The sequence below is a fragment of the Schistosoma mansoni genome, chromosome 4, assembly GCF_000237925.1.
Source record: "Schistosoma mansoni strain Puerto Rico chromosome 4, complete genome".
Taxonomy (NCBI): Eukaryota; Metazoa; Platyhelminthes; class Trematoda; order Strigeidida; family Schistosomatidae; genus Schistosoma; species Schistosoma mansoni.
Window position 1 is genome coordinate 14,945,287 of NC_031498.1, and position 15,988 is coordinate 14,961,274.

Genomic DNA, 15,988 nt, shown 5'->3' on the forward strand with positions numbered 1-15,988 from the left:
AGGTTGTTTTGTATATTGGGAATTGGGTTAGTGTTGTGAGTTAGGGTCATTAGCTTCGACAACAACTGAAATCAGAGACAATGCAAAGAGTTTAGGGTCAGATATCAAGAGTTATAAATGCGGCACCTGTTTTGCCAGTTCTCGCCTTTACGTCTGTATCAGATCCTCCATGTTCATCAATGATGCCTCACAGGTACGTGAATATTTCTCCATCTTTCAGAGTTTCGCCACCAAATGTGGTTGGCTTGACGTTCTTCGTGTGTTATTTGAGCATCTTGCTTTTTCATTTGTGTATGTTGAGGCTTCTTTGATTCGTTTCCACTTGTCCTCCAAAGTAGTTTCTTGTTCTTTCAGTTGATCCTGTAGAGCTTGGAACCTGTTGTTGAGAGGTATCTTGAATTCGTTGAGTTTGTCAGTATCTCGAAGGAAGGCTGTATTGAAACTTTGTAATGCTGTTTCCCCAGTTGTCTATTGTTTCTTTAGCTTTACTGTCATCCAAGCAGCCACCAGCTAGTGGTGATCTGAAGCTATGTCAGCTCCTCTCCTGGTTCTCACATCTTCCATTGTCCTTCAGAATTTTTTGTTGGTACAACTATGATCTATCTGGTTCTCTGAAGTGCGGTCCGGCGAGATCCATATAGCTTCATGTATGGGTTGGTATTTCAATTTCATTTCTCTCAAACTGGGTGTTGTCCATTCCGACTTTGGCATTTAGATCACCTATCAGAATGGTCAGGTGTTGTCCTCATCACTTCACTATGGCTGATTGCCGCCTGTCGTAAAATTGATCTTCATTGTCGTCGTTGCTATCATTGATGGGTGCATAACATTCATTGTGATCCCTTACTTTTTGTTTTGAATGATGCTTTCATTATCCTGGATCCATGAGATTCACATCCTACAACTACATTTCGTGCTTTTCTGGACAGCACCAGAACAACTTCCTAAGCGTGTGGAGCATTTTCCTCTTCGTGACCAGAGTACAGCAGCATCTCTCCCGTATCTAGTCTTTGCTGCCCAGCTTGGGTCTAATGGGTTTCGCTGATTTCAAGTACTGTCAATTTGTACCTCCTCATTTCCGTTGCTAATTGACTGGTTTTCCCGGTCTCCCACATTGTCCGGACGTTCCATGTACCTATAAAAATTTTTGCTCTGGTTGTTAGAGGGGGCATCGGCCTCGTGACTTCCGAAGAATCTCTGCTTTCGACCTGAGGCGTCATAATTCTTCCTTCAACTCCCAGGACAGAGTTTAAATGGTTTGAATTCTTTTTTCTGGTTAGCGTTTTTTAGCGAGTTAGTTTTCTACGGGATGGGGTCGCTAACTTCATGCCGAACCCTCCTCCTTTACCCGGGCTTGGAACCGGCAGTAACTCTAGAAGAGCTACAAGCGGAAATAAGTTATAATATAAACTCATTATTACCGGTTTCAGGAGTAAGATTAACCGAAATCTTTGCTCAAATCTGAGAACGGAATGTAATACAATCTCACCTGGGGCAGTCAGAAAACCCTGATTCCAGACCAATGGTGCATATGGGCTTCAGGATCCTGAGGGGACACACGGCGTACGAACTTATTGTTGTTCACTGACTACCCTGGGACTGCATCTTTTAACGTTGCTCCACTGCCTTGTAGATTAGACCTCCAGGTCAAAATCTCGGGGAGTGGCTCCTTAGGAAAACCAACTGCCTCGACTTAGGCACACGGACAGTATCACGGCCCTCACATAAATAGAATGGTTTGTGTGGCGCATATATATTTAGTGCCTCCTTTTACCAGTGTTTATGTATTTAAATAAATAAATAACATATGACGTACGACGCCAATATGTAGAAGAAATGTCATATCATACAGTAATTTTTAAAATTTTTTACAAAATTACAATTTTTGAAAGTATAACACAATATTATTTGATGAAATGAGATATTAAATGAAGTTCGGAAAATTGACGTGGTTTGACTAATATGATATGTTTTTAAACATGAAAAGACAATCACAATGTAATCACTTAATACTGGTATCATATGGATACCTCAGAACCCAGAACCCGACCGTAGCTGCTACCTTGACGTGGTGGTCGGGCTTGCCTATCGTGATGACCCAACCGAGCTATATTGGCTGGAACATATGTTCCTGTAGGTTCTACTATGCCAGGCAGGTCGATTGGACAACGGTAAGACTAAAAGCGCCAACTCAAGGTCTAAGGGCGAAGTCGTACTGCTGACTGTAGAGAAGTGTGACAGCAGTAATTTGCTCCCCTCAGACAATTAGCATTTGCAGCGATGCTGCCTTCTCACAAGGAAGGGGTTAGAAAAGGTCGATCCTGAAAATGTCACGTCTCACCTTACCTCACGGATTTCCGTCTCCGGCGGTAAGGTCCTTTGAAGAACGGAGCTAACACATCAAAAACTTCCCAAAAAATGATGTGCGCGACCGGCCTTAAGCAGTTATCCCTTGGGCTCTGCGGCTACGCTCCTAAGTCGTTAAGAACAACATTATTCCAACGTCCTTTTGAGGACCCTCAAGAAATACCCTTACATGGTGTGGGCAGCTGGGAACTGATATTAGCCCTCATACCCGTAACAACACACGAGACCAAGTTGGTCACATTCAAATCCCTCTTACACCTCCAAATGACTCTCTTATCTCCACGACTAACCCTTCTCACGTCCCTTCATCACCTCGCACCACTAGGGCAAACGATCCGAGTAAGCGGAACGTTATTCCTGGTCTCCTGAAACCACACTCTAAACTACATGTACGAGCCTTTAGCATCCGAACACTGTGCCATATAGGACAACAGGCTTCCTTAGCTAGGACTTTAGAATCTCGGACCATCGATGTGTGCTGCGTCTCCGAAACGCGCATACGGGATCCGAGTAGCGTCACTCATTTGACCTCATGTCATAATAGGGAACCATTTCGATACACGCTTCGTGTATCTGGAAGCCCTGATGCTGCTTCCCGAGGCCTCGCTGGCGTAGGTCTAGCATTGAGTCCCAGGACAGAACTAGCTCTTTTAGACTGGATCCTAGTAGACAGTCGTTTGTGCGCTGTCTGACTAAACGGAACAGTAAGGAGTCGGAAAGATAGGGCTACTTGTCGTTGCCTCTTCGTCGTCTCTGCCTACTTTCCCACTGACTGCAGCTCTGATGATGTAAAAGATAAATTTTACAGACAGCTTTCCTGTTATATCCTGTTGAAGACATAAGTACGAGTAACTCCCAGGACCTATTAATGGACTATTATTCTATATGTATTCTTATTGTTTAACTATTGAGTAATTAGATTATGTATATCTATATTCATCTTATTATAAGCTTCATTCTCACCTATGGATTATTATTATACGATTTACCGTCCCTAAATTATATTCAGTTTATTGATTATTGTATCCCACGTTCACAGCCACATTTGGCTTGATTTTGTACAAATATTATTTTCTATTTTATGGTATGATGCGGTTTGTCTGTCTGGTATATAAACCGAGTATGCTTGAAATAAATTATTCGCATAGCGGAAGCCGCAATCGGTGTTCTGAACTCGATTGGAAAGGCTAGGCGGACAAGGGACCAATAAAGACGCCAGACTGCTCATACCAGTTGAACGTCATTGATTTGGCACAGTGTTAAAATTAGACAAGTCGTATTCCGATTGGTGGATAACTCACGTGATAAAAGCCGGACATAAGACCACAACGGCCTTTTATAAAGTCACAACATTTCCGACCTCTGAAAAGCTAGGCGCTCTGATGTAGTAATAGTGGCTGGTGACTTCAATGCTCAAGTAGGTAAACTAAGTGAAAAAGAAAGACACCTGGGTGGATCTTATGGTGTCGTGGCTAAAAGAACAGATAATGGCGACCGTCTGTTGCAGCTGTGCTCAGATAACCGCCTATTTCTTGCAAATACTAACTTTAAGCATAAGGAAAAACATCTTTTGACATGGCGACCCCCGAATTCGTCTCAACGTTGGACCCAATTAGATCACATCGCTATCAGCCTCCGACGGAGGGGCTCGATGGAAGACTGTCGCTCATTCTGGAGCACATGTTTAGACTCAGATCATGCTCTAGTGCGAGCACGTATCTGTCTGCGTCTTACTGGACGTAGGAAAGACACTGCAGGGAAGCCTCTAAGGGTTCTACTTAATGATAAGCAAGCTAAGAATATATTTCAGGAACAACTGAAAAAACAGTTAGACAGACATGTAAGTTGTGCCCACCCCGAAGCAGCGTGGAATGACATCCGTAAAGCTGTGGAAACAACAGTGATATCCGCTAATAAGGTAAACCATAAGGTCAGGGAGAAACAATGGATCTCGGCAGCATCTACCGCACTGATAGATGCTCGAAAACTCATCCCACCTGGCTCTGAACATAATGGAGAGCGTAGTTAACTTAAGCCTAAGCTAAAAAGAAGCCTACTCAATGATCGCGAACAGTGGTAGGTAGCGAAAGCAAGAGAGACGGAAAAGGCAGTAGCAATAGGCGACAGTAGACGACTGTTCAGACTTGTTAAAGAAACCGGTATTAGGAACCCGAATATCAGTGAAACCATCTCAGATAAAGATGGGCATATTATTCATTCTCAATCCAGGAGATTGGATCGATGGGCAGAACACTTTAGGGATCAGTTCAACTGGCCTTCAGCCACACTTCAGTTACCCACGATCCCCAGTCGTCCTGAATGGCAAATTGATGTATGTCCTCCAACTCTCTACGAGGTTGAAAAAGCTATAGGAAATCTGAAGCAAGGGAGAGCAGCAGGACCTGACAGGTTTACTCCTGAGATTTTTAAGGATGATGGTCCAGTACTAGCAGCGAGACTGACTGAGGTCTTAGGTAGAATCTGGGAACTGGACGTAATTCAATCTGACTGGTCCCAATCACTGATTGTGCCAGTCTGTAAGAAAGGACAAAAGTCCTCTTGTGACAATCACAGAGGGATCAGTTTGACTAATATAGTGTCCAAAATATTAGCTTCAATAGTACTTGGACGCCTAACCAAAGCTCGTGAAGAGCAGACTAGAAAAAACCAGGCTTATTTTCGACCTGGACGTGGTTGTATAGACCAGATATTCACTCTACGTCAGGTCCTAGAACATAGACACACATTCAGACGTCCCACGATAGTAGTATTCCTCGACCTTAAGGCGGCATTTGACTCCGTTGATCGTGAGGTTCTATGGCAGTGTTTATCACTGAAAGGAGTACCAAAGAAGTACATTAACCTTATAAAGGCTCTCTACTCGAACACAACTGGTCGAGTTAGAGCCTATGGCGAACTGTCATAAGAATTGATTACCTCAAGTGGTGTTCGTCAGGGCTGTCCACTCTCATAATTATTGCTTAGCTTTGTAGTTGACATGCTTTCAGAGATAACACTTTCCTCATCCAAATTTAGAGGGGTTGAACTTCTACCGGGAGACTCACTTGTTGACTTAGAATACGCTGACAAAATGCAGAGTCTTCTGACCACTATAAGCAACTATGCAGGCATGTTCGGGATGCGATTCTCACCCTCGAAGTGCGAAATGTTACTTCAGGATTGGGTTTCATCGGCACCTGAACTGATTATAGAGTGAAGTAGTTGAGCGTGTTGACCGCCTCACTTATCTTTGGAGTCTCATCAGCCCTTGTGGTCTGGTGTGTGACGAAATCTCAGCACGGATACAGAAGGCTCGTCTAGCTTTTGCTAACTTGCGTCATTTATGACGTAGGAGAGATATCCGTCTAGCAACCAAAGGATGGGTTTACTGTGCAGCAGTTCGTTCCGTCCTACTTTATGGCAGTGAAACATGACCGGTAAGGGTAGAGGATATTCGTAGGCTACTATTATTCGATCATAGGTGTCTTCGAAGCATTGCTCGTATATCCTGGAACCACTGGGTAAGTAATGCAGTCGTTCGTAAACGGGTACTAGGTAAGGATGGCAAGTCGACTGATGAAGTAGTGAAACTTCATCAGTTGAGGTGGCTGGGATATGTGTTACTTATGCCTGAATACCGACTGCCCCGACGTGCAATGTTTTATGGTGTAGGAGTAGGGTGGAAGGAAGCTAGGGGCGGCCAGACCAAAACGTGCACAAATCTATGAAGTCACTGACAAGTGGACTGAGCCATGTTGGTAGGTGTAGACTACCTGGTTGGGATCTGCGAGATGATAACAACTGATGGTTAGAGACCTTGAATGACATGACTCAAAATAGTTTACAATGGCGCAGGCGCATCCACTCTTTGTGCTCTGCCAAATTCTAATCTAAATTTTTCATGTATCTTTCTTTTTTCTCCTTCTAAATTTATTTCACTGGATTATACTGCTTGGATAACATCTTCAAACCCTAATCTTTCACATTACTGCTTATACTTTTACTACTTCTGTCACCATAGGATTCGAATCGACAATCGCATCCCTGTGCTGTGGTATGGCAGCTCGAACTGATGTACGTACGTACGAGGTCCTACGTTGTGACTGACTGACTGAGAGAACCCAGAATTCGACTTCTTTTGAATAACTATTCAGTCTGATGTTAGATAAAGACATGAATATCTAGTAACATTATACAGATAATAATTTGAAAGAATAATATAAATTAGTCTAAAAAAATCAACGAAATAATTCAGAAGTTCATTAGTTAAAACATACGAAACAAAAAAGAAATGGTTTCTTTAAATCAGGTTTTAGGTCAAATTAGAAAACTATGTTACGAAGCCAGTTTTATCGACCTACAATATAAGTAGCTTAAATTTACAAAAAAATTAAGAATAAGAGTAGAAACCTTTAGACAAATTTATCCAAAGAATTATTAGACGATCAGTAGATACGCTGGATAACTTTGTGTAATATAACTATCTAACTCAGTAAATTTTCTTTTACATAAATCATGAATCTTTACACGACCTACAAACTATAACATATATGAATGAATTAACATAATAAAGATTAATATCAGAAATGGTTTTTTTGCGCATATTATAGTAATCTAATAGTTGAGATCATGGGTCAATTGAAAGACATCCATGATTCTACCTCGCGGGATTCGCACTGCTGAGGAGTCCCACAATAGGACGAAACGGCCGTCCAGTGTTTCCTGGTTTTTCATGGTGGTTTAGCTTCAATTGACTCATGATCTCAATTATTAAACAAAGATTGGCAGTGAATAAGAAAATATTCATTACATCAGTACAAGATGAAATAATTATAAGGATTGACAAAATAACCAGAGTGGTAACAGTATCAATGGTAATAAAAAAAGACTCGGTATGGGCAATAACACTAAAGAAGAACGAATGAAATTGTGGGATAAGAAAAAAATAATTTTAAAACAGAAAATACAAGGAAAGACAAAGAGTAAACGTACCTATACCATATCAACTGATTGTGAACCATGTCAACAATCATCTCTAACCATTGGTTTCACTAATCGCGCTTACCCCAAATATGGATTTGTTACTAGCAAACATTAATACTGAATCAGAACTTACAGGTAAATAAACATGCTAATGTGGAACATTACCTGTATGTCATTAGATTTAAGAATAGCACAAAATAAAGTCAATAAAAATAAATAACACGGAGTACGAGTTAATAAGGGAAAATGATGAATAATAAACTGGTCAAGATGTAAAACATAAATAATAAATGAAACTGTGGCACTGATTGATGGTCCCTAAGTTTTTCAACCTATGGCTTATATCATATCGAGGAGGACAGACACAAGCCCTCATATAGGAAATTCAGGAAACAAAAATTTCGGAACTGAAAAACGGTAAGGCCATAAAAGCGTGTAGTTTCTGTGACCTTGTTTGACCAAGAAGACTCCGAGCATTTGTGAGCTGTTACGCGCAAAAAAGAATGTTGTACTCAACTACATTAAACAATTTTAAATGTTTGATCTAGATTCGCTATGGTTAATTTCTGTTTAAAATTGACTGATGTCTTGTACGAATATTAGTTCGTAAAACTTTATAATATAAATCATGAAGAGATCTCCTGTGCTTGAATAACTATTTTTTTTCATATTCATACCCTGACGGTGATTAGGAAACTGCCTATGGTGCTCTATCAAATGGTGACCATAATCGATCTATTATTGCAGCTGAACTACTCGAGCGTTTCCCGATAGACGTTATCAGTATTATATACCTTAGCATCACTCAATATTGGGTTAAATTGACTAATTCCAGCGGTACACGTGCAATATACACACTTTTTACACAATACTGAAAGACACATGTACGAAAAGAATTCAAGAGGAAATCCCTACAGAAAAAAACATCTTTGGACTAGAAGCAATTTTAAATAATAAATGTTAAAACTACAAAGTATTTCATATCTTAGTCATTAGTTAATGAAGTAAAACAGTGGAATTTCAAAAAAAGTACTTGCTTGAAAAACACTTAAAATAAACATATACATCTTGATAACTCCCTTGCAAATTACACACCCAAACACATAAAACTAACCATTTTTCACAATGATTGACACGGACTATTTAATTCATTACTTATAATTAGTGACAATAAGATTGGACAAAATCAAATGTGATAAGGAAAAATAGTATTCAAGGAATTTGATATTGAATTCTATATGCATATCAATATAGGTTTAGAAATCGATGAGATCAAGTAAAGACAAAACCTTTACGAGGATGATACAGATTTCTTGTTTCTGAGTCTGACAGCAACAATAAATGCACAATCACTAGCCAATGCACCTAGCAGTATATTGAAAGAGAATAATTTAGTTGAATGAAGTGTCATTTTGATCGAAAGAAAGTCTGTCAGTCAGCTGCAACGTAGGGTCAGGCACATATATGCCGCATATAAAAATCTATCAGTGAGCAGCATAGAACATACCTTCAGATAAACCAGAAGACCGGAATATGTGACGAGAAATAATATATTTTAGAAAACCCAGACTACTGAAATATTTTCTACATTATAAATGTTAAGATGATGTAATAAATCGGATTACATACAGTCTCCTAGAAAAGTTATAAAAAACGAGTTACATAAAAAGTATTTCTTAACATGCAGACGTACACACCACTTTATCGCTTATATTACCAACACAGAGAAAAAGAGAAAATCATGTGATATTATATGCAGCATAGAACCTGACACATGCATCTGCTTAACTTACCAAAAAGCATTAGCACAGCGAGATACCAATTATCAAGACAAATCCCATATTAGTAGAAGAAGTAGTACAAAATATTAAGTGCAGAAAAGGGAATCCATCAAAACAAGTAAAATAAGATGGATGGGAGCTCCTTTTAAACACACATATTTATGATTACATTAAAGCTGGAGAAAAAGCTATACGCCTAAACTCGATACAATTTATACGTATAACAGCAACTGGAAAGGACAACCCAGGATATAGTTGGCTGAAGCCTGTGCTCCACGAGAGATAACTAGCCGATTAATTAAGTAAATGTTTTAAGTTATATTTCGGCAAAGACTTTACAACAGTCAGGTTAACTTGAAATTAAAACAGCACTGACAATAAATCAAATAACATGAAATAAATGTCATTTCTAATAAATATCTAATAATACAATTAATGTAAACTAACCACCTGATCCAAGTGTTACGGTTGATTGTGGATTATTTTGTCTTGTTAAACATTCTAACTGACGTAACTGTTTAGCTAATTGTTCAATCATTTGTTCAAGTAAAGCACAACGTTCATTTTGATGATTGAATATACGCTGCCATCGTACAAACTGTCCACGAGTAAAATGCGTAAATTCAGAACAAGACTGTATGAACGAAAAAGAAAATAGAAAAAATATACCTCACTTAAATCAAGAAAAAAACAAACTCACTTATTAGGTACTTTGGTATTAGTGGCTGAAAGTGAAACCACCAAACTCCAGCTCTATACTTTGTTTAATACATACGTCTTTCGTGAGACGTTAACTGACAGTACTAATAAGATTATGAGCTCAGCGAAAAATGCAGACAACAAACCAAATGGAAATCTTAACTTCATTATCTTTATCTTTAATAGTTTTATGTCAGGAAAAAAGTGATAAGTCTTCTAACTCAAGCTCTTTTAATAACCTCAGACTAAATCTATACAACAACTTGAACACGAGAGAAAAGAAGTGAAGCGTGAAAAGAACACTTTACTCCAAGGTTAGTTTATGTACAGAAAATTTAGGGTATTTATAGTATTTGAGATGGTATAGGGTTTTTGGAAGTTTATGAGACCATACTAAATACAGCATCAGGGTAGATAATTATCCAATCAGAAATGTAACACGTGACTATTCACTTTCTAGATGTTTCTGAGAAACTTCTATTAAACGCTGATTGGATAAAAAGATTGCCAGAGTTTTCAGGACCCCTCTGAACTTGTACGAGGAATACCTTGGATCTCCCCAACAGAAAGATACCAATTTATGTATCAAAAGAAATATAATAACGTCTGATTATATCACAACAAGAAATTTACTGAGTAAATAATATGCAAAATGTTCATTTTTCATCTTATGAAAACTATTTCCAAGTAGTGGAAAACTGCTTACATTAAGAGAATTTCTGATGTATCGAATAAAATAAGACATAAAATTGGATAATTTTTTTTATTAGGTTTGTCGCAGGTTTACCCTTAGATCAGTTATACAGTTATCAACAAATATAACGTCCGAATCAACTTGAGAGTCAGTGACCATGATTCTGGGGAATCTTACAATACAGCTAGCCACAAACATGGATAAGACCATACAATCCTATAGCATACTTTAAACGCAAACCCGTTTAATTTACTGAAAACAAATGAATGTTGCAATATTCCCTGCACTAATAAAATACCAATTAATAGCAAGTGAATGTTGTGAACGAATAGTCTATGTAATAATCGTTGGTCACGAACTTTGAAATGAATATACAAAAGCAGTTGGAACCACACAACAAACAAAATTGCCGATTTACACTAGAAATCTTATCATGTAGTTTATGTCCATGTTTGTATAACAACAGTTATTTAACGAAGCATAAATTAAACTGATCATTTACATCAAACAAAGAAATCCAACTACGGATAAGAATTGGATGTAGCTTTGTTCACAAAGCCTCCAATTTAAATTGTTCATCAAAATCCGAGTTAGCAACCAAGGTTTATGACAAGATTAGTATTTCAGAGACCTATGGTTTGTAAATAGCAGTGAATCAGGGTTTTTATTGAAATCATGAACCGGACTAAATTAGATCACCACTGAGAATCTGGGACCACAGTGCGGCCGTTCTCTCATCGTACGGGACTCCTCAGGAGTGAGCATTCACGATCCTGCACACGGAGGTTGAACCCTGAACCTACAGTCTCGCGTGCGAACGCATAACCTCTGCTCCACTGGACAATGTCGTGGATTGATTGAAGTTAGGTATTATTACCGTTGGATGCTGGATCAGTGGTCTAGAGGTTAGGCGTTTGCGAGCGAGACTGAAGGTTCAGGGTTTGATTCCCGAGTGCGAGACCGTGAATATGCATTGCTGGGGAGTCCCGTACTAGGACGAAACGGCTGTCCAGTGCTTTCAGGTTTCCAGTAGCGGTTTAATTCAGGTCTGTCAAAGATTTTAATGAAATTCAACAATCTCTACAACCCCATACTGTAAAATGAGGTTTTTATTCCAATTAAACCATCGCTGCACTCAAAGATGATTAGATTAAATACGATCTAATACAGTGAAAAATCTATCTGCCTGAATTACGGAAATGATATTAATTCCCAAAACTATTGTGTTTGATGTCGTCTAGACTTGATTACATACAAAGGTTGAAAACTTATAATACCTAAATTTAACATAACTTAGTATAGATGAATGTACTCAGTTTTATGCTGGTGATACTACACAGGTGATCAAACGAAATTAACCGAAAGGTAGAAAACGGAGTACGTTAACCACTGTGTCACCAAAGTGATAACGACTGAACATTTATTGGTTTTTGTTTTAACTTCTATAAGACTGTTTGTAATCTGAGTAAAATGTAGTACGTATCAATAAATTTATCAATTCACATCAATGTAACAGCATACAAACACACTCCACTCACCTGAAAACAATCAAGTAATATGTCTGTTCCTCACTTAATGCACTTTAACTTACTTAGCAGGTGTAATTAAATTTTTGAAACAATGAAACTCACTAGATAAGATTAATCTGTTGTCATATTCTAAAACAAGTTGCTTAAAGTTTTAATACTAATCTCTTCCTATAGTGTTAACGACATAATATGTTGCATAATAAGTTCTATGTAAAACCAACTAAATCGCTGAAAACGATAACAATTTACAATTATAATAATAATTACCCTATAAGAATGAAATGCTTCAAAAAGAATGGTATTTTTGAAGAGATTACGTGTTCATTTAGTCGGCGGACGGAACGAAGACTCAGTGACTTAATGACCAAATAAGCTAACTATTCCGATGAGTCCCAGCCTCTCTAACTGAAAAGAGAAGTCCAGGTTTAGAAGAGGGAAATGTACTCCATAAGCAACCAGAAACACAAACAAAAACCACAAGCACAATTCAAGCGTATATATGCAGCACAAAAATGTCCTAGGGAAACGTTACAAGTGGGAAATACGACATGAAGGTGGAAATGGGAGCTTTTGACGCGAAAACAAGAAATTCAAATTTCCAACATAAAGTTGTAGAAATAAGACTAAGTGAGTTCTGAGAATTTAGTATTCCTAAAAAAAATTAACATGAAGTTACAAGAATACACGATACTTTGGCTCCGAGTAATTAATATATGAAAAAAACTACTTTATTTTTATCAATACTAGCATGGAAGATTGAAGAAAATGCTTAATACAGTTATTGTAAAGTGAATTAGTAATTTTACTACCTGAAAAGTGGAGAACAAATGTGATGGTAATAAGTGGGAAATACGAGAAAAACAACATCTCTACAACTGAAAAAAATGACTGCCTCGATAGTTTGTAGAAAACTAGTGCACATACATATATATACTGACTAAACATGATATTAATTATGCACTTCACATAATAAATCAAAATAATTACTGTCTTTCTCTTTATTACCGGTTGAAAATATACATAGGTAGTCGTCTAATAGTCTATGCGATGAAGTCTTCTCACAAACATTTCAGAAGACATCAATCGAACTCATCATTTTGCAAAGCAATGAAAGAAATAGATGACGGTATCCTCTATGCATATGTTGGCTTGATAAGCACGAAGGAACAAGAAGAAATATGAAGGATAAATACTTTAAGAACTAGGAATGAAACACCGCTAGATGAAAAAGATAGATTATCAAAATTAAGTTTTAGTGAACGAGTTTGAGCTATTTAATTTGATAATTGATAACGTTTCATAATCATCGAGATAAACCTCATATAGAAGTAAAACTAAGGAATTTGTTGCAATTGATTAAAGACCTCATGTTATTCTATATGCGGATTGAATATTTTTGGTAATGATCTAAATAATGAATAACTACTCACTATTCCTTTAGAAAAAGAAAATTCGTCATTTTTATTTTCATAAGAAACGTATCATGAACAGACTGTGGAAATGAAACACAATCTATAAAAGCGTAAACAGTAGAAACTATCGATTTGACACACTGATTTCCAATGCGATTGCTAAGTGTAAGGTGGATCAAGATTTTATCAGAATGATACCTAAACAAAGGTCTTCACTCGGAAGGAAGTAAAATTTTAACGCAACGAAAACACAAAATCAGAAAATCATGCTGATAATACACTTTTGAACAATTGTTTATCTAGTACTGTTTTCCCATACTAGTAAATGATAGACAAGGGAGTCGAGTTCAAGTTAATCGATATGCTCAGAATGTGAAACTATAGTAACCCCCTAAAACGATAAAAGCTTGTCTATATTATTTTCACACTTAAAACCTCAGTATAAATCAAAATGAAGCGCAGATAAAACATAATGAAAAATAGGATGGAATTGAAAGAATTGTTAGAGTAATAAAACTAAAGTGGTCTATAAAGATTATCCACACACGATTTTCTTGAAAGACAAACAGGGACAAAAGAGGAGAATTGTTTTTCAACGTTTACAATTGTATGTAAGCTAATATGTCCATCAAAACTGTTCTACGGCTGTGAAACGTTGCCTACGAGGGTAGAGCACATGAGTAGTTTACAAATAATTAATTGTAAGTGTCGATAAAACATTGCTCATGCCGTGACATTATTAAGTAAAGTCGAAGTAGGTGTAGGGTTCAAAGTTAGAGTGATAATTCGATCAGTGAAATCATAAGACTTAATTGGCCAAGGTAGCATGAACATTTATTGCCGTTGCGTACGGGAAAGTAAGTTCTAATACCAACTTATTGTATGATTTAATCAACAATATGCAAACGTAACTAATTTCGCGGTTACATAGAATGAAATTCATATCTTAACAAAGCATTAAAAAATAAGATAATATACAGATATTTATTTATCAAGTTGTACATAAACTGTCAATCTTCGACGATACCATGCCTACATTATGTGAAAAACCGAAATTCTAAGCACTGATCAGAGTATTTCTGGATTGAATAGATTATATTTTACTTAGTTCAACTGTAAAATTTTACATAGACATATGTGGTATAACAATAGTTTGTGACAATCATTACACTATTCACATACATCAGTATGTTTAAATGGCCTTGACCCAGCAAACCACGAACTCTAGTTTTATTTCTATAACAAGCCTAGAGACAGGATCATGCCGAAAATCACTGCTTTTATATACATACTGTAATATAAGAAAACGTTTAAAGTACCCCATAAAAACAACCACGATGATACACATGTGATATAGAACGGACAGCCAGTCAGCGACAACGTAGGACCAGGCACATATATGCATCGGTCCAAGTTGCCATACCTCGTTAGCACAACAAGATGAACACCGGATTCATAGAAATAGTTAATTTAGTGGTGGTGGTAGTATATAAAGAAAGGTTGTATATAAGGATATAGTATAGGAAGGAAAGAAGTTACGAAGCAATTTTAATCTCATAGTTTAAGGGAAAATAAAGAGTGTATACACCTACGCCATTGTGATCGATTCTGAGCCATGTCACACAGAGTCTCCAACCATTGGTTACGATAGTCACGCGGACCCCAACTAGGTAGTCTGCATCTACCAACATGGCTCAGACTAGAAGTTAGTGACTTCAAGCACTGATGCCATGTTTTGGTGTGGCCGCCCCTAACTCTTTTCCAACCATCCCCTACACTAGTCAACATTGCGAGTCGTGGTAATTGGTGTTCAGGCATACGTAGCACGTGGCCCAACCATCTCAGTCGATGAAGATTCACAACTTCATCAACTGATTTACCATCATTCCCTGATGCACTGTGTCTAACCTCACTATTACTTACCCGGTTATCCCAGCAGATGCGAGCAATATTTCTAAGGCATCTGTGGTCAAATACTAGTAACCTACGAGTATCTTCTACTCTTAATGACCATGTTTCGCAGTCATAAAGTAGAACAGAGCGAACTGCTGTGCAGTATACTCGTCCCTTAATTGATAGACGGATATCTCGTCTTCGCCATAGGTGACGTAAGTTGGCAAAAGCCAAACGAGCTTTTTGAACCCGTTGCCGGAACGGACAAACAAAAGAAAATAATATTAGAATAGGTGTTTCGAAAAATTATAATTTATTTTGACTGTCAAACCTTATTTACTAAATTTCCGTGGATATTCAAAGAAATTAGATGCAACTTAGAGTAAAGATAGATAGTGACTAGCAGTGGAATCCAGGATGTGCGTTTCATCCAATTTGGGATTCGTCAGCTGGATGTACCTGCATCTCAGAGTTGATGTTCACTCTGGGACTTGAACCCAGTACTGATCGCTTCAAAGTTGGTATTGTTTGTTTGAATCTTCCCACTGATGTTTAGGACTACGATTGATCAGTCTCTTATTGGCATATGAGCATACTGTGCATATTGCCTCGATACAGCCTTATTCACAA

At 37.8% G+C, this 15,988-nt stretch overlaps 1 protein-coding gene and 1 non-coding gene across 3 annotated transcripts in view; both read right to left on the minus strand.

Moving 5' to 3' along the window:
- Smp_058980.1 (putative oxysterol-binding protein 1) overlaps positions 1-15,988 on the minus strand; it is a gene marked incomplete at its 3' end in the record, with an annotated part of 41,833 nt that overhangs the window by 17,843 nt on the left and 8,002 nt on the right. For both annotated transcript variants that reach the window (XM_018796938.1, XM_018796937.1), the window contains one exon: positions 9,579-9,765. In XM_018796938.1, coding sequence (XP_018652028.1) covers positions 9,579-9,765 — 187 coding nt within the window. The remainder of the gene's footprint in view (positions 1-9,578; positions 9,766-15,988) is intronic.
- Smp_tRNA_00618_Pseudo_TTG.1.1 overlaps positions 15,861-15,988 on the minus strand; it is a 428-nt gene continuing 300 nt past the window's right edge. Inside the window, exon 1 of the tRNA in view lies at positions 15,861-15,988. This exon is cut by the window's right edge and continues 300 nt beyond it. This is a non-coding gene — a tRNA.